Source organism: Eutrigla gurnardus (assembly GCF_963514095.1).
Source record: "Eutrigla gurnardus genome assembly, chromosome: 3".
NCBI lineage: Eukaryota > Metazoa > Chordata > Actinopteri > Perciformes > Triglidae > Eutrigla > Eutrigla gurnardus.
In genome coordinates this window covers 28,211,766-28,239,208 of record NC_139917.1, presented here as the reverse complement: position 1 = coordinate 28,239,208, position 27,443 = coordinate 28,211,766, and the positions used below count along the sequence as shown (strand labels likewise).

The following is a 27,443-nucleotide window of genomic DNA, read 5'->3' as shown; positions in this document are numbered from 1 at the left end:
TGACTTTGTGTTTCACAAAGATGTCGGGGACAGTGTGCCACAACGTTTCATTAGCTACACATTTGTTTCCTGTGTCTTGGTCTTCTGATAGATATGTATTGTGGAATAATGTTGGCTCCGACACCAGGATTGTTCCCGGGTCTGGTCCAGGACCAGTTCCAGTGGGCGATATCTTCTAAATACGGCCGTGATTTGCATATTTTTATAGTGATATTTTATTCTGTGTGGGATCTGCACCACAACAAATATCTAATAAACAGAAATTCTGCAGACATTTGACCGTCTCCTGTGGATGTTTGTGCAGCAGCGTCACGTTAATAACAAAGAAAGCAAAACAGATGGATTCACGAAGAGCAACAAAGAGAGTCCAGACATTTGATTATTCCGAATTTAGTGCATCATAGCTCTCTTTCACAAGCCGTTTGCTTGAAAGGCGGAGATGGAAGAGCTGCTCGATGTGAAGGCTACAGGTCGATAGCAGCAGTGAACATCTCAACACACATATTTATATATATATATATATTTACACTGAACACATAATGAAAGACACACTTCCCTCGTGCCCAGACGAGATGCATCTCACATTCATAAGCTCATTAATTATTTCCAAACAATCCCGCAAGTGTGCGTACTCTGACAAGCTGCCAGCTTTTCATTTCATCGGAGTGGGAAAAAAAAACATTTCAGTTTTGTGGTTTTATGTGTTAATATTTAAGTGAGTGAGTGAGAGAGAGAGAGAGAGAGAGAGAGAGAGAGAGAGAGAGAGAGAGGGGAAGAAAGATATATGTTGAAGGTTTGTCATGATAATTACATTATCTACTTATCGTGTTATATATGGACATCATTTGTGCTGACCTCGACACCAACATCTCAGCCAATGAGATGCCAGACTAAACGACGGGTTCTCACACACACACACACACACACACACACACACACACACACACACACACACACACACACACACACACACACACACACACACACACATGGGTTGCTTTCTTGCAGGAACGTTTTGGGTGGAAGCTAAATGAGAGAGACGTGTTGTTATTACTTATATCTAACTCATAGTTTTTGCTTTGCTAGTTTTGGTAACAAAGGTCCTAACCACAGAAAAACAGGACATTGCCTGTTAAAGGAGTCATCACCAGGAAATCGCAATTTCTCTTGTTAAAACATGCATATCTGTGTTTGACCTCAGTTGAAACTTGCCTGAAAGGCTGGAGTTTGAAAGTGGCGCCGTTTTTTCGCTTCTGCTCTTTTTCCGAACAGGAATAGCACACAAGGGTGTGCATTCCTAAAGCACGAGATTTTGATTCTGCGCCTTCGGTGACGTCACCGTGGCGGCTACTTGCATAAGCCCACCCCTCTTTCACCACCCAACCCCCCCCCCCCCCCGTCCGCTACCTGACGTCCTGCTGTAAACATGTCTCTTCAACCGTCTCTGTCTCTTCACTCTCCGGTTCGGGTTCCGACTCTGGTTCGTACATAAATGCCTGAATTCCGTAAGGTTCGTCATTTAGTGTGTGCGCCATGACAGGGGGCTGTTTATGTTTTGGAGTCTGCATGCAGGCAAGCCCCCCCGGCTCTGTCCTTCCTGCGGCGAATCAACGCGCGCCTCATTACATATTATACAATGCACATCCGGACCAGTCAAAACCTCGCGCGTAATCTCGCGTGATAAAATCGCGGTACGAAAAAGGGTCAGAACAAGCTCAATGTTTGATTAAAATTTTTTTTTTTTTTTCTAATAAGTTTTACGAATTGATCCAAAGCGATCCAAGGGGGGGTGGATACGTATAAAACCAGGTTATGACTCCTTTAAGGAATTAATAATTTAGGTGGAATTTGTTTGTTTTTATTTCTATAATTCAAAATTTTTTTTTTCAAATTCCAATCCCAGATCTAAAATGAATTTGCTCTTTGGAAGGGTGTGCTTGCCTTATTATGCTATTCTATTATCAGTAGTATCACATTGTTTAGCATAACAACAAATCGTCCAACTTATTTTGGTCGAGGGGGGGAGGAGAGGGAGGGAGGGAGAGGGAGGGAGGGAGGGGGAGGAAGTCACACGCCACCAAGAAGAAGCGAGGATGATGGTGAAAGAGACGGAAGGGGAGCGAGGGAAAACGGGAATGATGTTTTCTTTTCTGAGTTGACATGATCATATTAATTAATGGATGAGCGTAGAGAATGTTCAGGCAATTACCACACACACACACACACACACACACTCACACCCACTCACGAACACATGGAGGGGTCTGGTGGGAGTTGAACCAATAACCTGCTGGTAATTAGTCTGTCTTCTCAGCCGCCAGCGTCTGTTAACCCCAGTGACCCCGCTGATACCGAGCTAACGAGAATGTCAGTCACACACATGGACGCACGTGCCGACACACACACACACACACAGACACACACACAGACACACACACACACACACACACACACACACACACACACACAGACACACACACACACACACACACACACACACACACACACACACACACATGTAAGAGCACCACTCATTTACTTCAGCACATGATGCCTCCCTCTGAGTTTGACACCTGTAACCTCTCGTGGCTGTATAATGCAGAAGGATGCAGACTCATGTTCTATCCCTCTCCTACCCTGAAACTGTATTAATATATCATAAGTGTGCATTGATAAATAATGGATGCGGGTGCATATTAATATAGAAATGCCACTCCCTGATAGTGTTCCCTCACAGTGACCGTAATGAGGCCGTGAGGGTCGGAATGCTTGAAATATATGTGCGGCATGTTTGAAAGTGAGCGTCAGGAATGCCGGCTCACAGCAAACACACAGTGTTGTGTGTGTGTGTGTGTGTGTGTGTGTGTGTGTGTGTGCGCAGCGTGTTCATACAGCACACACACCAACAGGTGTACAACCAAGGGCTAATATGGTTTCACACACGTACCGGGGACCTGAGAGCAGATATGAGCCAACACTACTATTACTGCTCTAATAATACCTCTCACCTCACGGTTTAATGATACGGACATGCGTTTGGTTCAGAGGGATTCCAACCCTCGTAGAACATGGCTGCTAATGGAAACATGCAATTATTTCTTTAGATAACCACTGAAATAAGCTGACACTACGTTTGATACATAGACATATATGAATATAGCTCAATTAAATGTCCGGTAGATACAGCAAGAAGCTAGTTAGTCTAGCTTAGCACCAAGACTACAAACAGGTGTAAGCTGCTAGCCTAGCCTACACGCGAGTCAGACTCTACAACCTCGTTGTACTCACATGACTTCGAGGCGTGCGATGTGGGAATCGTTGCCAGCCTGCGATGTCACGGTGCAGGTGTAATCCCCGATATCACCTGACCACGTCTGCCCAATAGTGAGGGAGCCGTGACGCATAGAGACACGCCCCCCATTGGTGGGACGGACCACCACGCCGCCTCGATCCCACTTGAAGCTGCAATATAATTATTGATAATAATAAATATTATTAGTAAAAGAGGAGGAATGCATGTAAATGTACTACGTATGTACTTCCAGACACACAGGAGGACATGCAGGTGAATGTGCAGGTGTGTAAACACAGGTACCTGATATTGACCCTGGGGTCATGTGTTGCATTACAGTCCAGAAGAGCAGTCGTTCCTTTGATGACACGCTGGTCCGTTGGAGGCACAGAGATGACCGTTCGGCCTTGAAAGGAGAAAGGGAAGACATCCAGAGGGAAGAGTGTATTTACAGGCATGATATCAGCTATCAGTATTCTCTTCTGTTATCACGACACAGTAAACATTTAAATGCTGACAGATTCACTCTGAACTATTAAAGCTAAACACACACACAGATGTTATGTAAGTAACTCACTCGTGGTGTATTTGTTAGTTTTATAGTGCTCAATAAAAGGAAGGTGGTAAATATATTTCAACAGCATTTAATCTGCCAAGAAATATCTAAAAAAACAGCCGATCGATAAGTTGACCAGCTAATCAATCATCCTGTAACCTGGCTGGACAGATGATTACTTCACCATCACCAGCCCACTGCATCGATACCCAATCACAGCGCTGTCCTCCAGCCTGAGCTAATGCCATGTGACAGCTACGGATAAATTAGTGTTCCAGGTCTGTTTAAGTCTGTTTAGCAAACGTCTATTGAGCAGTTTAACGTATTTGTGTTTGTGTCTCTTACTCCAGACGGTGAGCGTGGCCGTGGCGTTGATGCTTCCCTCCGAGGTGGAGGCGATGCATGTGTATTCACCCGAATCCTGGAGGCTGACCGGCTGGATCTGCAGCCCACCTGACTGCAGCAGCGTGACCCTGGGGACCTGGACCGAGCCGCTGGCTAGGACCTGGGATCCTGCAGAGGGGGGGGGATAGTTACACAGCATTAAGTGCACTGCTAGTTACACACACATGATGCCAGCGTGGCCACCTCTATCAGCTCAGCGTGGCGTGGACAGCGTGTTACCTTTCCTCCAGGTGATGGCCGGCTTCGGAGCTCCGCTCGTCTGGCACACAAACGAGGCCGTCGTCCCGTCCGTTACTGTCTGGTCGGACGGACGGAAGGTAAATGTGGGCGACACACCTGGAACACGGAGAGCGAGCGTGAGAGGGGCGGAGACACAGTGGAGCTCAATGGGAAATGGAAGAAAGAATGACAGTGTTGATCTAAACACAAACGCCTCCACTTTGATCAATGGAGGCTTAGTTCATTACCGAGTGCTACGTGTGTGTGCGTGCATAAAAGTGGAAGGTGGTGTGTGTGTGAGCTCCACGGGGAGTTTTAATTACAACGCTCACCAAACAGAGCTGAACTCTGCTGAGACAAACACAACCGCCGACATCACGTCGAGGCGTTCCACTCACTGACTATCCTTTTCATTTTCAAAAACTAAATCTGTTTCAGCCGCTGCCGTAGTATAAAGCATAAAATATAAATGTTCTGTTTTCCAGGCTAACAACTCAGGCTAACAACTCAGGCACGGCATGAAAGGTAAAGGTGCTAAACGAGATGGGGAGGAATTATTTGCCCTCGACACGGGGACGGCCTCCGTCTGCAACTAACTAATCTGCAACTATTATGCAAGTATTTCTTCCTTTACTATGAACTGAACATTTTAGAGACTAAACAATGAGAAAACATTTTTTGTGAGAGTAATCAATAATGAAAATCATCTTTATTTGCAGCCCTAAAAAATGACAGCATGAATGAGCTGAGACGAGCAAAGGAGACGAAACAGGAAGCGTTGAAGACAGACATTTAAAGGACAACAGTGGCATGAAGAGAGGCTGAACGGCACCAAGAAGAGCAGTGGCTGGAGATGAAGCGATGCTGCTGACGGTGTTCACACCTCAGGGGAAACATGTGTGTTTAACAGTGTCAGACTCACTGGACACCAGGAGGTGGGCGTGGGCCTGAGCTTCCCCGGCGGCGTTGCGAGCGAAGCACTGGAATATTCCTCCGTCTCCCGGCTGCACCCGCCGCACCGTCAGGCCGGCTGCTGCGGTGACCTTGTAGCGCGGGTTGGCCAGTTTGGAGAGCGGCACGGCGTCCTTGTACCACTCTATCCTGGGCTGGGGCACACCTGCACGGTGCAAGGGAAACAATGGAGGATAACAAAAGTCAGCTGACCTTGCTGCTGAGCTAAGTGCTTCAAATACCACTAAAACAGCCCCATCCTTCCCTGTAATCCACCGTCTCCCTATAAATATGCATGCGGGGATAATGACTGCTAATAATATATTGATTGGAGGGTGTGGGTGGTTGGGTAAGGGTGTCAGAAGGGGCCAAAAAACATTCTGAATAAAAGATGTGGGCAGCACAGTACAGTATCGGCTCCCACCTGTCTGACAGACATGCCAGATGTGACAGGCAGGGAGTCATGCAATTATTCTGTCTCACCCCTCCACACCAGTGTGTGTGTGTGTGTGTTTGTGAGAGGGAGAGATGAATTCCACACTTTTCCTCAATCTGTTGGTGTCAAGCTTTCAAAGACATGCGTGAAGTATTTTTCACGCCCTCCTTGTCTCGCTCACTCAGTCACTCTGCACTCTATCTGTCTCCCCCTCCTCCCCGCCTCCATCCCTCTCTCCACACCCTCAGGCCAAGGCTATTTAATTATACTGCCAGTGTATCAGATTACTGGGGAAGAACACTCTTGCTCTGTGTGTTTGTGAGAGGGGGAGAGTGTGCTGCAGTTTTCAGAGCCGTGACCACCTCTGCTCATTTAAATGATTTCATGTAATCCATTTAAAACAGCAGATTCCTGAACAACAGAGGGATTTTCAGGCTTGGTCCGACACACTGCTGCAAGTAGGACGTCTCTCTGTCTTCAAGAACTAACACACACACACACACACACACACACATACACACACACACACACACTGGATGACACCAAACCTCAGCACATCGTGAGCTCGAACATAAAGCATGAAGGTGCGACGGTTTCATGTGAGGACAATCAGCTGGGTTCATGACCCGCCTGGTAGCAACACAAGTACGCTTCAGAGTGCTTATTGGATCACCTGTACCCCTTTGAATGACACCATTGTGTCTCGCCTCGCTATGACTGCAGGCTTTTAAAGTGAGGTCATCTCCCACTGCTAACACGACCTACTTTCAGTCTTGGTTGAAGCTTTTAGGCATGCTGAGACCTTAAAGTATACACTAAAACACTGACTTCTACATGTAATCATTGTAATCATAGACTGGCGTCCTGTCCAGGGTGTACCCTGCCTTCGCCCAATGATAGCTGGGATCGGCTCCAGCCCCCCCACAACCCTGAATACAGGATAAGCGGTAGACAATGGATGGATGGATGGATCATTGTAATCATTCCTTCTCTCCATGTCAGCTGTGCACAGATCTCCTCCTAATGCACTTCCAACATCGGAGGAAAGAAACGCTCTTTGCCCTGTGATAGAAAATGCCTTCCAAAGTTCAGCCACAGCTAATTTGAGGCTTCAGTGGTCAGAGTTGATCAAATCAAGTGGGCATTCAAACCCATGGTGTTTTATACTGTACATATTCCTTGCATGTGTTACTGTGAGCTCAACTCAGACTGCTGAGGCCTTATATGACCTTATATTATATGACCTTATATTATATGAGCTTATATTATATTACGTTCAGCTGGATGCATTTCTACACAGAATGACAACATTTCCTACATTCGATCTCTTCACAGCCAGCAGGGACAGGGAGAAATTACTATGTTTACTACTACTATGTTTAAGTATGTTTCTAGTCACACACACACACACACACACACACACACACACACACACACACACACACACACACACACACACACACACACACACACAGTGTACCTGTGGCCAGGCAGGGGATTTCTACATTCCTGTCGAGGTCAGCGAGGATCTTCCTCTTCGGTTGGGCGGTCAGAGAAGGTTGCTCTGCGGGGAGAAATTAATCAAAGTATTCTGAATCAACATTTGGATATAATATGAAGAGCATCTCAAACAAGCTACAAACACACTTCAACTAATGATAAGAAGCCCTAAAATAAGGTGAATTGTTCAGTTTGTTTCAGTTAATAGCTGGCTCGTGAAGTAATGGACATGAAGATGGTGAGTTTGCCGCCCACAAGTATTCTTTATTAGAGAAGAGGCTTGGAGTGCTGCAGAATAAAAATGGATCCCCCTCTCGGCCCTGAGTATGCTGAGTGTCATTGCGAGGCAGGATTTCTGTCTATATGTGAAATGACTTCCACACGGTCACAGAAAACCTTTGCGTTTCCGAGAGGAAACAATCCTCCTTTTAAAACGGCTTCATTCGCTGCCAATAACCGCTCCCTCTAAACATCTTCACCGATATCCCTCTAACTGCTGACAGCAGCTGCGAGACAAAGATTTGAATGTGAATATATGACTTTTGAAAAGTTGATTCCATTGAAAAACATTTGCTAATATTTAGTGAGAGATATTGACACAGCGAGCCCGGAGAGGCAGACAGACTGGCTAATTCATTTTTTTCAGGCTGGCGTCTCCACGCTGCAGAGGCACCTGTTCACTGAGAAATGACTCTGAGGAAAATGAAATGTCCAGTGTACGCACTAAATAATGAATGTGTATACTGGCTGTCACAAAGATACAATTCTTCATGAACAAGAAGACGTTATTTTAATAGAAGTTTCCATTCTTTTCTTGGTGTTTGGCTCCGTACTTGTTTAATAAGAACAAATAACAGTATATTGTGACACAATGCTGTCATTTCAACGCCGTTCTTTGATAAAAAAGAGAAAGAATATCTCTTTCCTCCAGAGTATGTCTCTATTCTTGTTGCTTCACATAGTGGAGAGGTAAACTGAGGTGGCAATAGGAAAAAAAAGATCACGCTCTGTGTTTGTGTGTGTGTGGACTCCCATGCTGCTGCTGCATTTATTCTCCTTGACTTTAAAGTTCTTGAGGACTTTGTGGTAACTTTTAAACCCACAGATGTGCTGCATCTTCCGTCTCTATTGTGCACGGTTGAATCCAACAAGACGACGAGAGAAAAACAGAAAAAACCTGAGATGAAATAAGAGCCGCGTGGCGTGAAAGTGATAACAGAGTTGCATTAATCGCCCACAGTCAGGTGAGTTCAAGGACCTACATGCACAAATTCAACACAACACACTCTCTGGGTGTGTGTTTGGGTGGCGGTTTTAGAGCTCTGAGCTCCTTGGATCCCCTGCTGACTGGCTGCACAACAAAGACGCAGAACAACAACAGATTCTGTTGTCGTGTACAGTACGAAGCACGGCCTGCCATACATATTCCGATTAGTGGATCTGGGCAGAAAAGAAATGAAATTGAATAATGAATACCATTGAGGCTTTCTGTTTTCTTTCACACAGACACATACGCTATTCTGTTTAGGAATCCCTTTCATTGGATCAAGGTCTGTTGGGCCCACAGCAGAAGAAGAGGATCAGTACCAATGTATTCATCAGGCTCTGCTGCTCCGATACATATGAATGCATGCTACCGTCGTCCCTGGCAGGCAGGCCCTAACAGCCCTGTTGGTCTAATGAAGGAAGAAAACGCAGGAAGAGAGCGACGGAGGCAGGCAGGAGGAGGGTACAATGAGTGGGATGTAAATATTCAGGCAGGTCTGACTAGTTCCTGCAGGCGTGGGTAGTCTGCTCTCTGTGTATGATTCTCTCTGACAATCACAACAGATCAAAAAGACGCTGACGAACTGGGGAGAAAAGTTTCGCTTCATCAATCACACGCTCCCCGACTGTGTGTGTGTGTGTGTGTGTGTGTGTGCGTGGTTTTTCTATTTACGCACACGTCTCGAGGAGTGGATTGTGACGAGAGCGCCGCTGTTTGAGTGCTTTCAGTGTTCTCTTATTGATTGGCGACTCCGGGGAACAAAACTCATTTAGCTGGCGGCCAACACGCATGTGTGTGTGTGTGTGTGTTCACACATGCATGTATGTGGATGAAGCAGTGTGTGCATGAATGTAAGGGGCAGCTGAGTTGAGCCCGGGGCGATCGCAGTCATGTTTCCAGGACAAAAGCAGGAAATCATGGAGGAATAAGCAGAATGAAAAAGTGCCCGGAGCAACAAAAAGACGGGAGTGGGATTAAAATAGAAGTTAATGGAACATGTTAAGATAATCACGGCTGCCCTCTTTCCTTACCCATCACAGTGAGGTGGGCCTTCGCCTCCACAGGTCTGGCAGTGCTGTTGCCCAGCAACGCTTCACAAACATACAGCCCCGTGTCCGAGGAGTCGGGGGCAGGAATAACGAGCCGACGCCCACCGGCCAGACGACGCCCATCACGTCTCCATGACACCGAGAGGCCGTCCATCGGTCTGAGAGGCGAGGAGAAAGAGGATAGCAGGAGCAAAAGGAAAAGAGTGACAGAAGGCAATTACAACATATTAAATCCATCAGTTTATGTGTCAATGAGGCAGGAAATGAATGATGACAGCCGCTATGTCAGAGCAGGCGGCTCGACTCGGCATGAAGGAGCTTCAGTTACTCTGGATGCTGCAGACGGAAATGGCTTTTCATGTAAAAGCACATTCTGCATCAAAACACCATTCTTTTGTGTGTCTGTGTGTGTGTTCTTGTGTTCCACAGCACTAATACAGCATTCTATTTATTGTCTTTTTGGGTGCATTTCCATGTAAAAGCATTCTGCATTAAAAGATGCAACTGATTTATCAGCTAATCAGCAGCTGGAGCATCTACAACGTCATTGTTTTATTATAGGTTTTATCCACAAACAGTAAGCTATGGTAATACTTCAAAATGCAGTGCAAATATTCATAAAATAACAATATTTAAAATGAATATTGCAAAACACATGAAAACATTTTGAAGATATATTATGAATATAGTTTAAAAAATTTAAATGAGGATTTTGGTTTGAGGGTTTTAAACAAACAGAATGAATCAGATAAAATGGCATAAAGACAGGCTGCGGGTGAAATACAAGCTACTGTCAAACTGAACAAGTGATATCTCCAAAATACATTAGCTTAACGATCGTTAATGTTACACTCCTTTGATTTATTGTTATTACACTTTGATTTTATGAAGTACTTTGGTTTTTATTCCAATATCGATCACTTCAACATGACTTTAGATGGCACTAACAAAGGTCACATCAAGAGAAGTGGAGGAGCTGATCGTTCAGCCTCGTCCAGGTGGATGACGGAGGGGAAATGATGATTTCTGGACAATTAATGGATTCGTTGACATGTTTTCTGTTGCTGTTTTGGATGCTAATATTGTCATTGTAATTATAAGTAAGAAGTCATGACACTCAAGGTGTTCAGTGTGGGATGAATATGCAACCAAAGCCACTTAATATGCAGTCCAACGGTAAATAACATAATGCATAAAATGCGTTCAGCCTTTTCTTTGGAAACAGTTGAGCTGCTTCTCTCTCCGATGATACGACTCCGGGTGACAAACTGGATGGAAAGGTAATTAAACTTACAGCTGATATGTCAGAAATGTTAATACACTGACTCAGTGGGTCCTGTCCACAATAAGAGAACCAAAAATGTAGATTCTAGAGCCCTGAATATGAGACCGACCGGCACAGCTGGTTTTCAATCAAACTCCTTTTATTATCAATTATTTGAGATGGACCGCGCCGGTGCATAATAATGAGTAATAATTTAATAATCGGACTGATTAACGGTGAATGGATGCAGATAGACTAATCACTAATCACACTTTTCTTTCTCCCAAACTTTAAATTCGTAGTGAAACGATTCATGTGATGAATGTGTGATGAATCGACGAATCGATCGTCAGTCCTACGATTCAACTAAATCCATCTGCTAGAAGAAATAAATACAACAAATCGCTTCGGCTTCACCAATAATCGATAATAACAATCCTCTGTATCGGCCGGTGTGACTGTGTGTGTGACTGTGTGTGTGTGTGTGTGTGTGTGTGATACTCTGTATGGGCTGGTGTGATTTTGTGTGAGTGTTAAGATTCTCTGCTGATGTCAGACAAGACTTCGATCCAACTTCAGTTGAAGTTAACTTGGTACTGGTGTGTGTGTGTGTGAGTGTGTGTGTGTGTGTGTGTGTGTGAGTGTGTGTGTGTGTGAGTGTGTGTGTGTGTGTGTGTGTGTATGTGTGTGTGTGTGTGTGTGTGTGTGTTGGTATGCTGTGTGTCGTACACTAATACTGGGGGGGAGAGACTTGCTGAGCTACGGGTTTATGCTGTGTCCTCTAATTGCCCTGGAAGAAAACAGCGCCGTCGAGCAAGAAAGGAATTGTTTGTGCCTTTGTGTGTGTGTGTGTGTGTGTGTACAAAGAACACATTTACCTGGCATTAGCGATGCACTCCAGCGTCGCCGCGCTGCCGGCCACCACGGTTGTGTCTCTGGGTGCGATCACGATCGCCGGAGCTACGAGTTCTGATTCAGGGTCTGTGACAGAGAGGAAATATGAATATAAACACACAGCAGCATGATGTCACACGTGGAGTCTGCCATCCATTCTCCCGAACACGAGTCGTGGCGGAGACTTCCTTAATAACACACACAGAAAAGCAGCAGGCCAGCTGTTATATTTGGTTGCCGGGCAGACTCTGTACACGTTTAGCCTTTAACTTTCATTTTAATGAGTTAGTAAGTCAGGCTGCTCCGTTACAAACTGCCTGTTGCTGTTATTGGATTAGTATTTTAAATGTTAACTAACTGTAGTCTTGCCTGAGACTGAACTGGCTGTTAAACAGATTGTTTGAACTGTCGGCGTCTTAAAGCCATCTGTGGTTAGAACTTCCTCTGTTTTAAATTTAATTTGAAGTTTCATTTAATTAAACTTTGAAGATGCACAAAACTATGTTTGAACTGTCACGACAAAACCACGCGCCGCGAGACCCGAAGACAGAACGTTTGGCCGAGACTGAGATTAGTAGAAAGAATATTATATTATCGAATATGAAAGAATGACAGTATATAAGAGACACCAGGGTGCGACCTGAAATCTGTCAAATAGGACTAAAAATGTTCACTGTGTGTGTGTGTCTCCTGTACAACCATAAAACATCCCAATAATTAAAAATGAAATAAAAAACAGCTATTGATTGTTTTTCAGTCATTCTTCTTCGGGGACCCTTCTTTTCTGATCATCTAACTAAAAAAACCTTCATTTAATTGAAGTAATAAATAAAAAATGACCAGAAAAGTAATGCTTTAAAGGCATGATTGGGTCGGTAAACTATGAACAGGTGGTGTAACCAGTGTGAAAGTGGAAATAGAGAAGTAGTGACTGAAACTGTGGACGAGGGAATGACAGTTTATGTGATTTTGAGTGTGACTGACACAAAAGAGATTTGAAACAAAACTCTACACTCACTTCTACCACTGCTGTTGTCTTTTATCCAGTCGTTTTCCTTTCTAAACAATATTCCTCTTTGTCAAACACGCTCCCGTCTCCGACACATAACCATACAGGATATAATGATGTACTGGAGACCGTGTGATGGTGTGTGTGAGTCACGATGATAGTGTTTCCAGGAGAGTACAGTGGTGTGAGGACGTGAAGAATGATTTATGGCCTCAAAGTTGTGGAGGAGAGTATTGTGATGTGCGTGCAAGATTATAATTGTGTGTGAATATGATTTATGGCAGGAATGGCCTCTTATAACAAAAACACACTTCAGGATTGTTATCGGTTTGAAATGTGCAACAACTGCTCAGCAATACTGTATAAAAACAGTAGAATGAGAGAATTGTTGTTACGTGTCAGAACATCGTAGGATTCCCGTGGAAACGCGGCCCAGCCCATGAATACGGGAGGAGTAACAGGCTGGTCTGATAGGGAAGGAGGGGTGGAGGGGAGGCGAGGGGGAGCTTTGATCTCCCCTTTGATGGAAGGAGGAAAAGGTGGTGATTAACTCACTGCTCTTTATTCCTCCTTCTCATTCTCTCACTCTTCTTCTTTTTTAATCGGAGCGAAAGAGCTGAAAAGTCATATTCCACTGTCACATGGAATAAGACATCGACATGAAGGCAAGCACACACACACACACACACACACACACACACTACTGTCTTGACACTTACACTCCCTGACACTGTTACTCCCTGTTGCTCCATAAAACACACATACTATCTATATATTATACATGATACATTATATTTCATCGCTCAGAGGGAAACATCTGGTACGCGTGTTCCAGTTTGAACGGACTGGAGTGAAGCCGGGTGCATTGGGGAGATGGGGGGGGGGGATGTGGACAGGAATAGGTGGAGGTAGAAGAGCGAGAGGAGAGTCCATTAGCTTTTAAGCAGAGGTCAAGCAGGAGTAGTCGCCATCAGTGGAGCCTTAATGGCAGCAGCGACCGGCGATAACGAGCAGAGGGGGATGTGAACTCAGCCTGTTAACTATGGGCTGTGAGTCTGAGGGGAACAGGCAGACAAATCAGGACAGCAGGAAGACTGGTATGACACGCGAGAACACGAAGGGAAAAGGGAAAGGCCTCGGAGGAGAGAGAGAGAGAGAGAGGTAGAGAGTATATGGAGATGGGGACTGTGCAGATGGTCTTCTTCTTCCTGGAGTGACAGACATGACGATGGAAGTAGAGGGGAAAGCAAGATGCCATATGGTTGTGTGATCCGCGCTCTTCTTTTCTCTTTGTCATCTAACATCCTCTTTCTCTTGGGAAATCTCGATCATTTCATCGCTCACTCCCCACTGCCTATCTCCCTCCTTTACTTCCCATCATCCTCTTATCAGACAGCGCTATCGTGAGTGTGTGTGTGTGTGTGTGTGTGTGTGTGTGTGTGTGCAAGCTGTGGCAGCTGAAAGGCCGCCTGTAAAGATTGTACAAACAGAGTCCAGAAGTGTAATCTAACTCTATTGGATTCCTCATTTAGCAAATGAGAAACACCATGTGGCAGAGAGAGAGAGAGAGAGAGGGAGAGAGAGACAGAGAGAGAGGGAGAGAGAGAGGGAGAGAGAGACAGAGAGAGAGGGAGAGAGAGAGAGAGAGAGAGACAGAGAGAGAGAGAGAGAGAGAGAGAGAGAGGGTTGTCGTATAACGAAACAATATCAGAAGAACTAGGGGGCTAAAAAGTTTCATTAAAGAGAGAGGGATGTTACAACAAATCTAATGGGGACAGGTGGAAAAAGATCACTTTCTGTACATCTGCATGTGTGTGTGTGTGTGTGTGTGTGGCACTGACGCATTGCAACGTCACAATGCTCCCGTCAATGCAATCACGGCTGATTGACAGTTAAGTACTATGGAGGTGACACAGCTGTGTGAGTGTGTGTGTGTGTGTGTGTGTGTGCGTGTGTGTGCGTGCGTGGTATTCAGATGGAGGCAGAAACATCCCAAATTAAATCAAGGAAGGGAATGATTAAAAAAAACAGGGCTGGTTAAAAGGATTGGTGCAGCTTTAGGGCAGGAAAGAGATAAAGATGGATAAACAGAGGGCGAGAGAGGTAGACGGAGACAGAGGCATGCGGGAGAGAGAGAGGGAGATGAAAGGCTATTCTATGCCCAGATTAGAATGTAATCCTCGAATGGATTCTCTCAGATTACAGCTTGTTCTCCTATTAAATCAGTCACTCCACACTATTGTGTCAGTGAATCTGTCAGGGTGTGTGTGTGTGTGTGTGTGTGTGTGATCTTTCTATGGCTGGAGATCTGTGTGTTTTAAGCCTTTCAAAAAACCCCATGCAGAGACCTAGAGAGCAGAGGGACCGGCTGAGGGCTGAATACACACACACACACACACACACACACACACACACACACACACACACACACACACACAAATCTACATAGGAGGAGGCTGGAGGTGTGTATTAATAGAGTTGTCAGATACGTGTCTGCAGGGTTCACAGCCAACTAACACATATCACACTGAGACCGCATTCACACATACAGAGAGAGAGAGAGAGAGAGAGAGAGAGAGAGGGAGAGAGAGAGATATTAAGAGAAACACACAAAGACAGTACAGAGGGTTGAAACAAGGCACACTGGAAATGAGAGGGTGAAGAAAATAGAGAGCTCTTAAAAAGAGTATTTTGGAGGGAATACATAAATAAATAGAGAGGAGAAGGTGATCATTTGCTGATCTCTCTTGAGGATACTGCATGTGTGTGTGTGTGTGTGTGTGTGTGTGTGTGTGGGGTGAATGTTTGTGCGTGTCACTGCACTCATTAATGCTGCATGCTGACAGCTAAGTGTCATCGTCTGACTACACTTGCCTTAGAATGCCAATATAAAACCACAAGCTGAGACAGGCCACACACACACACACACACACACACACACACACACACACACACACACACACACACACACACACACACACACACACACACACACACACACACACACACACACACACACACACACACTCCCAAAGCCACAACACACCGAGAGCAGAGATGCCAGCCCCGAGGGGAGACAGTCACAGACAATGGGAGGCAGCGAGAGGACCGAGGAAGATGCCCGCTTTTAAATATTCATCTCTTCTTCAGCTGCCAAAGCCTCTATCTATCTCCGTCATGTGGCCTCACGAGTGATGGAGGGAGGAGACCGGAGAGGAAGAAGGAGAAACAGGAAGCATGCAGCAGGAATGGAGAGGCAGCCCTGGAGTTAACCTTCCCGGAGTCCTCACTGATTATTTCATTCATTCTGACTATCATACTTTTTTTGGCTGCTTGACAAAAACCCACAATGACATAATGAGGTAACATTTCATCATCACTATGCTGGAATAAAGATGTGCAATTGCTGCAAACTTTTTATTGGTACACCCCCCCACCCAATTAACTCAAATCATCAACACGTTTGGCTCGGTGGCTCATGGGAATTATTCTTCCAGAAAGAAATAAGGCACTCAGACCATCCCACATGGTTAGTGCTCTAAAAGGAGAAGTATGTCAGTAGTTCACAATGGAACGATGACAGTGTGTGCCCATGAAGGAGCGTTACAGCGGGGCTGTGGCGTTTGGGAGTCCTTTGGCCCGATCTGCTTCTGGTTCCGCAGCGAGAGGCTGCTTGAACGCCACGGAGAGAAACGCTCGAGTGGCGCTGTAGGGGGAAACGAGTCAGCAGACAGAAACGTTTCCACATGAAGAGTATCATGGCACACTCCTCTCACTGCAATATCCTGCCACTACCGCTGCCTGGAAGCTACAGCATCCACCTGTAGGGCTCTGAGCTCCCCTCAGTGGGACGTCATCACTTCCCTTTGTGCTCAGTTTTCCCTGTGGGGAGTGATGAGGTCAGAGCCGAGACCACAAATATCAACACTGACGTAATAATCCAGAAGATGTGGCCGACTGAATTTAGATTAAACAAAGTTAAAGCATCCCGCCCACCCCAACCAAACCCCTCCCCTCAGTGTTCCACGATTGGACGAGGTCGGATGACGAGGAGCAGGGGAGATGAGGGGATTGGATGGAGGGTACGAGCCAATGGGAGCCTTCCGGAGCAATGGCTCCCATTGGTCAATTTCTATGCCGGCCTACGGCTGATAGACTGAATGGATTGTTTTTATTCCAAATCGTAGACCGTAGCTTTAAGCCTCAGGTTTTGTGTGATGCCATCGTGATGATGTCATCGTGATGACGCCAGCTCGACGAAGCCTCCCTTGTGGACCTTTCAATGAACCAATGAATGAACCCAGCTGTGTGCCGACATGATGACATCATCAAACCTCTTCTCTCTCTCCCTCGTTCTCGTCAGAAACTCTAAACTTCAAATGAAGCATGACATCACAAGCTAGAATTCCATTTTGGAAGTTGATGGTTATTGATTTGTTATTTGCCACCTGAGTGTTTGGCACGCCAAGCACATAAGCGGTGGATCATTGACTCCCACTTTGAACCGTACGTGTCGTGCAGACCTGCAGCCGGCTGAGCTGGGGCTAGCATGTTTTCTGGTCATTCATTCTGAAAGAACCACACATGAAAGCCTGTATTTGTCTTCCCCTGTGAGAATAAAATCCGTGACAAATAAAACCTATTTTCCTTTTAATTAAGCACTGTAGTGCAAAATGAACAAAATTAGTCTGGAGTGAAATTATAGAGGGAAACAAATGAGAAAATATTTCCAGCTGTAAAATAACTGTTTCCATACAAGCAACAAAAACGTGTGAACGTGTTTGAATAGTTTGATTTGACTACAGCGGGGTTTTCCTGTTCCTGAGTGTGAATAAATGAATCAGTGAAGAAAACACTCACAATGAGTTTCATATGATTGTCAGCCGTTGTCATGCAGACAGAGACAGAGAGAAGCACTGTTGCATTGTGGGGTGACGTAGGTTAAAGGTCGGATGTTTATGATTGAAAGGTTCATCGTGAACGGAGTGGGAATGGGAAGTGTGATACAAATCATTCTAAAAACACATTTTCATCCGATTTTCCCTCAAACTATTTCACGAAATTTGAGTGAGAATGTGCACGAGGTAGTTATGACAGGCGCTAGTGCACACACACACACACACACACACACAAACACATGTTCACCATTGTATCATGTTGCCACATGATCAAACAGAGACATATGACAATATTAACAAACGCATAGTTGAATAGAATTTGCATATAAATGAGTTTTTATAAGATTTGAGTATTTTACAGTAAAAACCCATGATGGAGACGGATGGGTAACTTAATATGAGCTTTCCTTTAGAGTAGTAGTGTCTTTAAGTATGAGTGAATGAGGATTTGATTCGTCTTTCATGTATCAGACTGGATTCTGGTTCCTCTCACTGAACACCAGGCACAAACTGGTGGAACCCTTTTACAGTGAGTGCCAACGTGACGTGCAGCAAAGCATTTAGCTGAGCGACCTTTAGCTTTGACCTTCTGGTGGGAATGAAGGGTCACAGCAACATCTGTCTCTGTTTAGATCGAGAGAGAGAGAGAGAGAGAGAAGGAGCCAGGGAGAACGTGAAGGGTGTGATAATGTAAACGGCTTCTTTACCTGTTGACCCGCGGTTCTTCTTGCCAACTGTCCATCAGCCGGAGAGAATGTGAGGAAAGGAAGAGGGGCAGAGAGCAGAACAGGAAATATGTACTTTAGATTTCAAGTGTTTCCTCAGGCTGCAGCAAAAAGGTACATTTAGCAAATACACTTTCAAATACAGGCTTTCAGATAAGAGCAACTCTCCGAGTTGAGTGGGCAGCAGGAGGAGAGAGAAGCAGAGAAACAAAGAGAGAGCCTCAGAGTAAGATATGGATGAGAGGGAGGAAGAGGACATGTTATCATGGAGTCCAGAGGAAGACGAGCTGTTTGCAGCCCAATCCGTCATCTGAGTTTAGTCTCCGTCATTCACCCTTTTTCTTCTCCTCTCTGCTTCCCTGTATCCGTCACCAGTGTGGAGCAGCCAGGAGACGACGGCATTGACATTCCACCAGCAGAAATCCTACATTCACAATTCATCTATCAATACTGCACACTCCTCTTCAGCCACACACACACACACACACACACACACAATCCAGCACCGAGTGTTCTCACAGTGTGTGTGTGTGTGTGTGTGTGTGACTCAGTGTGTGAGTGTGTGTGTGTGTGTGTGTGTGTGTGTGAGTGTGTTCATGCTGAAAAATCTGTGTCCCTAATTTAGATTCTAACGCATCACCTCGGAATCAGCACAAAGTTCATTCAACCAAAGCAATGGAGACAGACACACACACACACACACACACACACACACACACACACACACACACACACACACACAGAGAGAGAGTAAGGGGCAAGTGATAAAGAGTGAGCAAGCAAGCTGACGAGGAAGAAAAACAAAGGCAGCTATAAAACGAACAGAAAAAGGCTGATGGAAGGGAAAGAAGAAGTTGAGATAAACAGTTATTTTAAATAAAGATGAATCCGCTCTAGAGTTCTGGATCCTCAGGACTTCCTGCCACCAACCCAAATGTAGCTGACAAGTGTTTCAAAAAGGTCACGTTCATGGTCTCGTTTTTATTCATCAGATCATTTCGGATTTAAATCACAAAGCTCCATCTTTTCCCTAAATATTGATTAAACTGTACGTGTGGCTATCACATTCTGCACGCCTCATTTTTCTCTGCTTGAAAACTAAAGTTTCTGAAAGTAAATTATTGATATGATGTGAATTAAAGTTTAACCGGGGGAATGTGACTCCTGGAATGAATCCACTAGAGAGGAGCCGGTCTTGGATGGAGGCCAGCAGAAGTTGGCGGAGGTGAAGCACAGGTAACGCCGTTAATCTCTAAGATCAGGCGCACTGCAAACAGCTAAACAGGCCGTTTAACTAGAGCACGCTGTGACGTCTATTATTTCTTTCATCCAAAACAGGGTCACACACACACACACACACACACACACACACACACACACACACACACACACACACACACACACACACACACACAAATGCCCACTGACTGGCTTCAGTCCGGGGGGCATTAACTGCTTCGTGTGTATTCAAATGATGTGTCATGCTGAGTCATCTTCAGTTCCCAACGGGAATGGAGAAACAATGGGGACAACAGGGAGTGTGTGTGTGCGTGCGTGTGCGTGCGTGCGTGTGTGTGTGTGTGTGTGTGTGTGCAACAAAGCATCTGACGTCTATGGAGCTGAATCCACTAAACACAACATTTCCAGTAACTTTCACTTCCCTCATTGTGTGAAAAACCTCCGTTCAGTTGTTGTCTTAATCAATGTGTTTATTGAGCCTTTTAACTGCAGAGAGCTGCTGTAGTGCAGGCGGATGATAAAAGGTAGACACACACATAATATACACTGTCAGGACTAAAGGTCTGTAAAATGTGTCTTCAGAGTGGATTTAAAAGCAGAGTCTCTGTCAGCATGTTGAACTGGAAGACCCAAAGCTGAAGTGCCGGTCGAGCAAACACTCCACGACCCTTTGACCTGCAGCCGGACTGTGGAACAACCAGCAGAGCTACCGGAGCAGAGCTGAGAGGCCTTTTAGGTCAGTGAGCGAGTTGTAAGCGAGGTTTTGATAACGGATTCTAGAAGAGACGGGAGGCTCAAACTGAGGTGAGGAAAGTGTTCGGTGTTTGTCAGAAGTCTGGCAACGTCTCCGGCACCGAGGAACTGATCCACACACACACACACACACACACACACACACACACACACACACACACACACACACACACACACACCGTCGCTGGTTCTACTCGTCCACTCAGCTGAAGCACTTTGTTTGTATGAGTGAGAGAAGATCCTGTAATTCACTCGGTGCCGTTATTTAACAGTTCAATTATGAGCATGCAATGGGTTTCAATTCCCCATGAAAGTCAAAAATACCTGTTTAAGCTGTAGATCATCGCTCTTAGAAAGTAAGAACATCACATTACACATTTTTGTAATTCAGGGAACCAAGGTTTCACCGTTTCACAGTTCAATGCAAACCTTCTCTCACGTTGGTCATGTTTAATGCAGAGATATGATGATACCATGATCCTGGATTCAAACCGGCCACTTCTCAGCATCATGGCTGACATTAATGTGATGTGTTTAAAACCCAGTATGAGGTGGATATCAGTGGGTTTCATCATAGTGTGTCCTGCTGCCTGAAGCAGGTCGCTGTGTCCTCTGTGTGTGTGTGTGTGTGTGTGTGTGTGTGTGTGCTGTGCTTCCATGCGTGTCATGTCTCCCTGTGTTACGTTCCCAGCTGACCTGTGCAGGTGCTCACCCTTCAGTCTCCAGCTGTGGGTCACCTACTTACTGCAGCCCTCCCAAACCCACCGTGACTCCCCCCTCCTCCCCCAGCCTGTCGTCATACAACCAGCCCCCGCCGGGCCTTCCTTCCCTTTACGTCGAGCCAGACGCCCCCTCTGCCCTTGGTGACGATCTACTCTGCTGCTCAGCCTCGCTGCGTTCTCTCGTCTGCCGTCACACTCCCCCAAGCTAAAGGCTACTCTCTTCTTTTCTTCCGTTCTCTCCCTCGGCTGCTTTAAACCCAGAGTTCAACCCTAAAACCGTTACTGCTCCAATTTACCCTGTCAATCTCACTCTGTTCCTGTTTCTGGCTCTGGAACACACTCACACTCACTGACATACACCTATTTGAAATTCATATCAAGGACTATACAAATGCAACGCTCCAATTTTCCATCTTGAGACATTCAGAGAGAAAAACAAGGACGCCATCTACACACACACACACGCACACGCACACACACACACACACACACACACGCACACACACACACAGGGTCCAGTAAAATAATAGGCTGGCTGGAGTGTTGACCTCAGACCTCGGAGAAACTCCGGATGGACCCAAATGGTAAAATTTCATAGCCTGTATTCTTCCTTCTCCCTACAATAGTAGTCTGTCTCACTTTGTAAAAGCACCTGAGTTCCAGAGAGCCATCACTTACACCCAGCAGGTAAACAGCAGCGAGCGGGATTACATATTAACCACTAGTAGACCACCACCCCCCCACACACACACACAATCCCACCCTTCGTTCACATTCTCCTTCCATACATGTGGACTCTGGGAAGGTTACGCCTTCCCCCTGTCTGCCTGTCTGTACCAACACTCTGGAACCAGTTGACCTTTCCAATTTACCATGTCAATCACACACACACACACACACACACACACACACACACACACACACACACACACACACACACACACACGTACAAGTGGTGTCAATCATTCTTGTATAGAATCCCAAATGTCACCAGGTTTGATATTCTCCTTGCTCTTTCTTCTCATCATCTCATCCCCTCCAGACTTCAGGTTTGTTGGTTTCCAAACAGACGTCCACACGTGACATAAAAAAACCCAGCGAGGCCTTGTTGAACATTCCCTCTCATCACCTCTGGAGCCACACAAAGAGCACAGGAACGAGGCGGCGAATATGATGATGAACTAACAAACGAGCGGCCTTCAAAAGAAACTAGACGCATAAATGCAAAAAAGAACAGAAAAAGAGCTGCACGAAACAACATGTTTCATTACATGGAGCTCTCACTGGGAGATAGATGTAGATGTTCAGCTCATACTGTGAGCCTAATGATGGCATGAAAAAAAAGAGGTATAATCTCCAATTCAGCAGAAGAGTGCTGCTTCTGCAAGTTTGCACCTCTGATAAGAGACAGAGAGAAGGAATAGGAAGCCTCTGATCTCGCAGGAAATATTAAAAGGCGAGCGAGAGGACGAGAGGGATGAAAGACACGGGGGAGACAAGGGGAAGTCAAGAGGTGGGCGACGTGGTGCTGCTGTGGAACCAGCACCTCAGGGTGAATACCAGATGGAGAAAGGACCGAGAGAGAAAAGAAAGGGGGGATGCATCATTACTAAACCACGTTGTTTTCACCTTTTCCCCCCTCTTTACCCAGCATGCTGCAGGGTTCTCCCGCATCGCCTTCTTCGCTGTCAAAAACTTTAGTTTTGAGTCCCAGATGGCATCAGCCGATCCAGATCTTGTTGTTGTTGTATTGTTTTAGCAGCTGGTTTAAACATCCAAAGTTCTAAATGTTTTTACTTACAGGCCGTCCGTACGGATCACAGATCACAGATCAGCTCCAGTCCGTTACACCACTACTCTGTCTTTCCCACAGACTTGAAGCACTGAGTCTAAGACACCCGCAGCGTAAGTAAATAAGCCTCATATAGAAGAGGACACTGGAGTGTAAGCGCCTCCTTTAGAAACGAGTGTTATTCCAGTTAAGCATCCGCTGCTCTCTGTGTGGCTTCTGACACATCCATTCATTTCCTGCAGTCTGGAGGAACGTGACAGATCAATGGAGGGCAACTTTCACTTCCTTAAGACACTCACAAACACACAGAGCAGAATTATAATAAAGTCAATACCAAAAAATGATCGACCCGCTTCTGGAAACCCCCGTGAAGAAAACGATGATTTACACCAAAAACACGATCACACCAGAGAACACGATATATTCTTAAGTAAGGGGTCACTTCATTCATCTATCGGTTTTCAGGTAACGCCCCTTCGCACTGTGCGATTATGGGCTGTCTCAGACCAAAGCCGACGATCAAATCTTTGGTCGTCTGTTCAGATCGGACAGCTCATTCTAGGACCAACATTTAATAACCCACTAATCAGAAACGGGCCTGAATTGATGAGGAATACATTGGCAAGCTACCAAAGTTCTACTGCTAATATCTCAACTTCACTTTCCAAAATTTCACAATCCTGCCGAGCTAAAGCCAGCGCTCGTTTAATGTTTCCCTATATTTTGAAAACATGTGAGCGGTATGATAATGTGCCAGCAGCCATTTATCGCACCATTTGACAAGCCTTAAAGTGATGTCGCACAGTCAGATTCACAAGCCCTATCTTGCACGTTTTGGCATGTAATTAACTTGTGAGATCACAGCGTCATCCGTCTGTAGAATCATTTAAAATCCCTGAAACACAAACCAACGTACAGATGGTTTTTTTTTTAGTCTTTGAAGTGAGAAAAGCAACACATATTAAACCTGTGAGAACATGAATTCTTGAGTTCGCCTGGTGATTTTATACTGCAATACACAGGGAAAAGGGAAAGAAAGTAAATATATTTAGACAAGATGTCATTGAAACAGATTTGAGTCCAACTAAATAGTCATCATGGCCAAATCATTTTTAGAATTTGATCAACAATCATAATGCCGGAGCAATTCAATGTCAGAAATGTCAAATAACACAAGGTGACCCCTTCAAATTGCTTTCAAATCAGCCCAATATTCCAAAAATCCCCAAACAGCCACTTTACAATGACACAGCAGTTAAATGTCCCGACACGGGAAACAGAAATCCACCTTTCATTTGATAATTATCAAAGCAACTCACCTGCAAATAGTTCTCCTTTGCCTCAACGTGATGCCCATCTCATTGGGCGTGCTTCCTGTAAAAGTTCCCTAATTGGCTGCAAACCAAGCCGTATTAAATCACGCTGCGTGTTCGCCTCCTGCTGCGACCGAGGAACGCTCCACACCGACTGACTCGGGGTCTGTGAGTGCACGTGTGTGCAGGCCCGTGTCTTTATGTCGGCGTGGATATGTAAAGCAATCGCTCATGCGGGCGAGAACAGTTAGGGTCGGTGTCTGATTAATGGCTCAACTGATTAAGTGGCTCAGAGATTGATTGGTCGGGCCTGGCTGCAGCAGATTCATTAGAACAGTGATAGATCAGGAAGATCTGGCTGCAGCTGTTCTGCCTGAGTCCGGACAGCATGGCCTGGTAATGGACATCATCTGTCTGTCTGTGGATCACAATACGTCCACACTGCTGTGTGTGTGTGTGTGTGTGTGTGTGTGTGTGTGTGTGTGTGTGTGTGTGTGTGTGTGTGTGTGTGATTTTCACTCCAAACAAGCAGGTGGGGGAGGGAGTGGTGGGGGAGAGGGAGTGGTGGGGGAGAGGGAGTGGCGGGGAGGGAAGTAGAGATGAGGAGGAAGGCGGAGAAGGGTGGAAACTATTTTAGGGATTAAAGGCCTGTTGATCTATTCCTGTTTCCAGCATCGCCTCTCAATCTTCAACTTTGACACTTTGCCTCTCTTTCCTCCTCCCGATCCATCTCCACAGCTCTCCCAATTTCACACTCGCTCCCGGCTCGCCTCGTCTTCTTTGACTTCCTCTGGTACCCGATCTCTTTTCCACTCAGCCTCATCCCCTTCTCCGTTTTTATCTCGTCTTCTTCCTCTTCCACTAATTCTTTGCAAGGACTTTGTTCTGCCCTGAAACCCTGATAAAACATTGCCTACGTACACAGCGATAGCACAGGGGACAAGAGGACAAACCCACACAGTCATAAATAAGTGTGTGTGTGTGTGTGTTTGTAGACGGGTGTGAAACCTGGATTCATTTTAGCGAGGATTTAACAAAAGAAGACCACCCACACACACTCTTTCAGACTGCGGTGTCGGTTCAACAGCTAATGAACAAATGGGATGCTTGTGTTTAACTGTGGATTTCATTCGTTTCTATGTGAATGTGGCTCTAGAAGTATAGAATATATACATGAATTGATTACAGCATGCTAAGCTTTGTTTTGTCAGCTGCTGCTTCCAAGGTCTAAAAATGAAGAGTCGTTCTCAATCAAAACACTGTATGTTTATGTTTATGATGAAGCTGTGGGTCATCAAAATGCACTTTCATAAGCATCAGATTATAAGCACCATCAACACACACACACACCTGCTTAATCAATATAATATCAATTTCATGATATAGAATTCAATATCTTCTCTAATCTGGCGATCACAAAATCAAAATCTATCTTATAAATTGTATTTTCCAGGTCTGTAAATATGCTTAGCAGTGAAGTGTATGTGTTATAGCGCACACATGGAGCCTAAACATCATTTATGTTGTAAATGAATTTTATTTTGCGTCTCCTTCTCCCACGTTTCTCGAGGAGCAACGGAGGTCGAGGTTCTGCTCACATGCAGCAACCTGCGATTAGTGGACGACCTTCTTAGCCACAGGGCAACTAAAGCGTCTCTCCACTGAATTCCATAAAATGTACAAATAAATACCATCACAGAAATAATATTCATATCGCTCTCCCCTACACACACACACACACACACACACACACACACACACACACACACACACACACACACACACACACACACACACACACTTTGCCTCAGATTCCCCCGTCCTCAGCACCTCATCATCTCTCCATTTCACTTTATCTTCCTTCGGTTCCTCCAATCCAATCTTTCCGTTGCCGCCTGCCCCATCATTCACCAGCTCTGTTTTCCCCTCAATCGCTCCATTTCTCTTCCACTTCTATTGCTTCAAATTAACATCTGCTGACTGTCCCGCTCCGCCACAAACCTGTTACATCCAGCAGGAAGCGCCGCGACACAGAGACAATCGGCGCGTTAGCATGGGCAATAATATTTCATTTATATTCGGGATACTCTGAAAACTGTTTATGAAAATAGTCAGTAAGTGCTGATACAAGCTGGCATGTGGACAGCCAATCCTGTTGGGCCGCTCAGTGACGAGGATCGGGATGAAGCACCACGACAGGACACACTACTGTCTCCACGTCCAACATGAGTCTTTATGTTTCCTAATGAAACTCCCAATATTACTGCACACACACACACACACACACACACACAGTCTCAGGGTTGCAGCGATGTGACGATAAAGATCAGCCATCTGAACGCCTGAGTGTTCCAGTAGATGATGCTGAACTCCTCAATGGGACAAACACGTCGGCACATAAATCCACTCTCCAGCTGCAGTCTCTCTAATGACGACTGGCTTCAAGAATCAGTGTGGAGGATTAAGGACGTCTTAACCGGAAAATACACTGTTGCCCATACCGTTATAGAATATGTTGTTGTTTATTCCTATTTAAATGCATCAGTAGTCACTCTTGTGTGTTGCACCGCCACGTTTCTACAGAAGTCCAGAACGGACAAACCACGAGGGCTCCAGCATAGCCTTTCACGTTTTTATGTTTTCACATTTTGACCTGCAGGCCACCGTAGTTCTCGGAGAGAGCGGCGTGGGAGGAGGAGGATTCGGCTGGCCGCATCAACAGATTGATGGTCTGTTTTTGTGTTTGCAGACTGTGCAGGTCATAATCCAGCCCACTCTGTTGGAGGAGCTAGATAGCAGTTATGGGTTGTCAACAAAGGGATAGTAAACAATGGTTAGAATCCCTCATATTTGAATCATTTTAATGGCAACTCTGAACATTTGGGGCTCAACGGCAGACAAAGTGGAGACTGCAGGCTGCCAACAGGATCAATGTAGATGCTATCTCATATGTCCAGCTTTAAATGTTAGACGTGACTTACCAGACGGTTGACGTGGTAACCACAAGTAAACAAGAAGCCAGGTTTGAATGTAGAGCAATGATCAGAATAACGAAGGATCATCAATTATCACTAAAAGTGAGCTCCAGTTAATTGGTCTGGGTTTCTAGACAGATGAATCAAGTCCTTGAAGTTGACTTGGCACAGAGAAAGCAAGTAT

At 45.4% G+C, this 27,443-nt stretch overlaps 1 protein-coding gene across 1 annotated transcript in view; it reads right to left on the bottom strand.

The window, feature by feature from the left end:
• The window catches only part of LOC311010117 (protein sidekick-1-like), a 217,121-nt gene that overhangs the window by 71,913 nt on the left and 117,765 nt on the right, over positions 1 to 27,443 (bottom strand). Inside the window, exons 6-14 of the mRNA XM_084004637.1 lie at positions 18,448 to 18,474; positions 11,818 to 11,920; positions 9,658 to 9,833; positions 7,340 to 7,423; positions 5,395 to 5,589; positions 4,473 to 4,589; positions 4,194 to 4,361; positions 3,596 to 3,698; positions 3,289 to 3,462 (exon numbers count right to left, since the gene is read on the bottom strand). Of these exons, the coding sequence (XP_083860763.1) occupies positions 3,289 to 3,462; positions 3,596 to 3,698; positions 4,194 to 4,361; positions 4,473 to 4,589; positions 5,395 to 5,589; positions 7,340 to 7,423; positions 9,658 to 9,833; positions 11,818 to 11,920; positions 18,448 to 18,474 (1,147 nt within the window). The remainder of the gene's footprint in view (positions 1 to 3,288; positions 3,463 to 3,595; positions 3,699 to 4,193; positions 4,362 to 4,472; positions 4,590 to 5,394; positions 5,590 to 7,339; positions 7,424 to 9,657; positions 9,834 to 11,817; positions 11,921 to 18,447; positions 18,475 to 27,443) is intronic.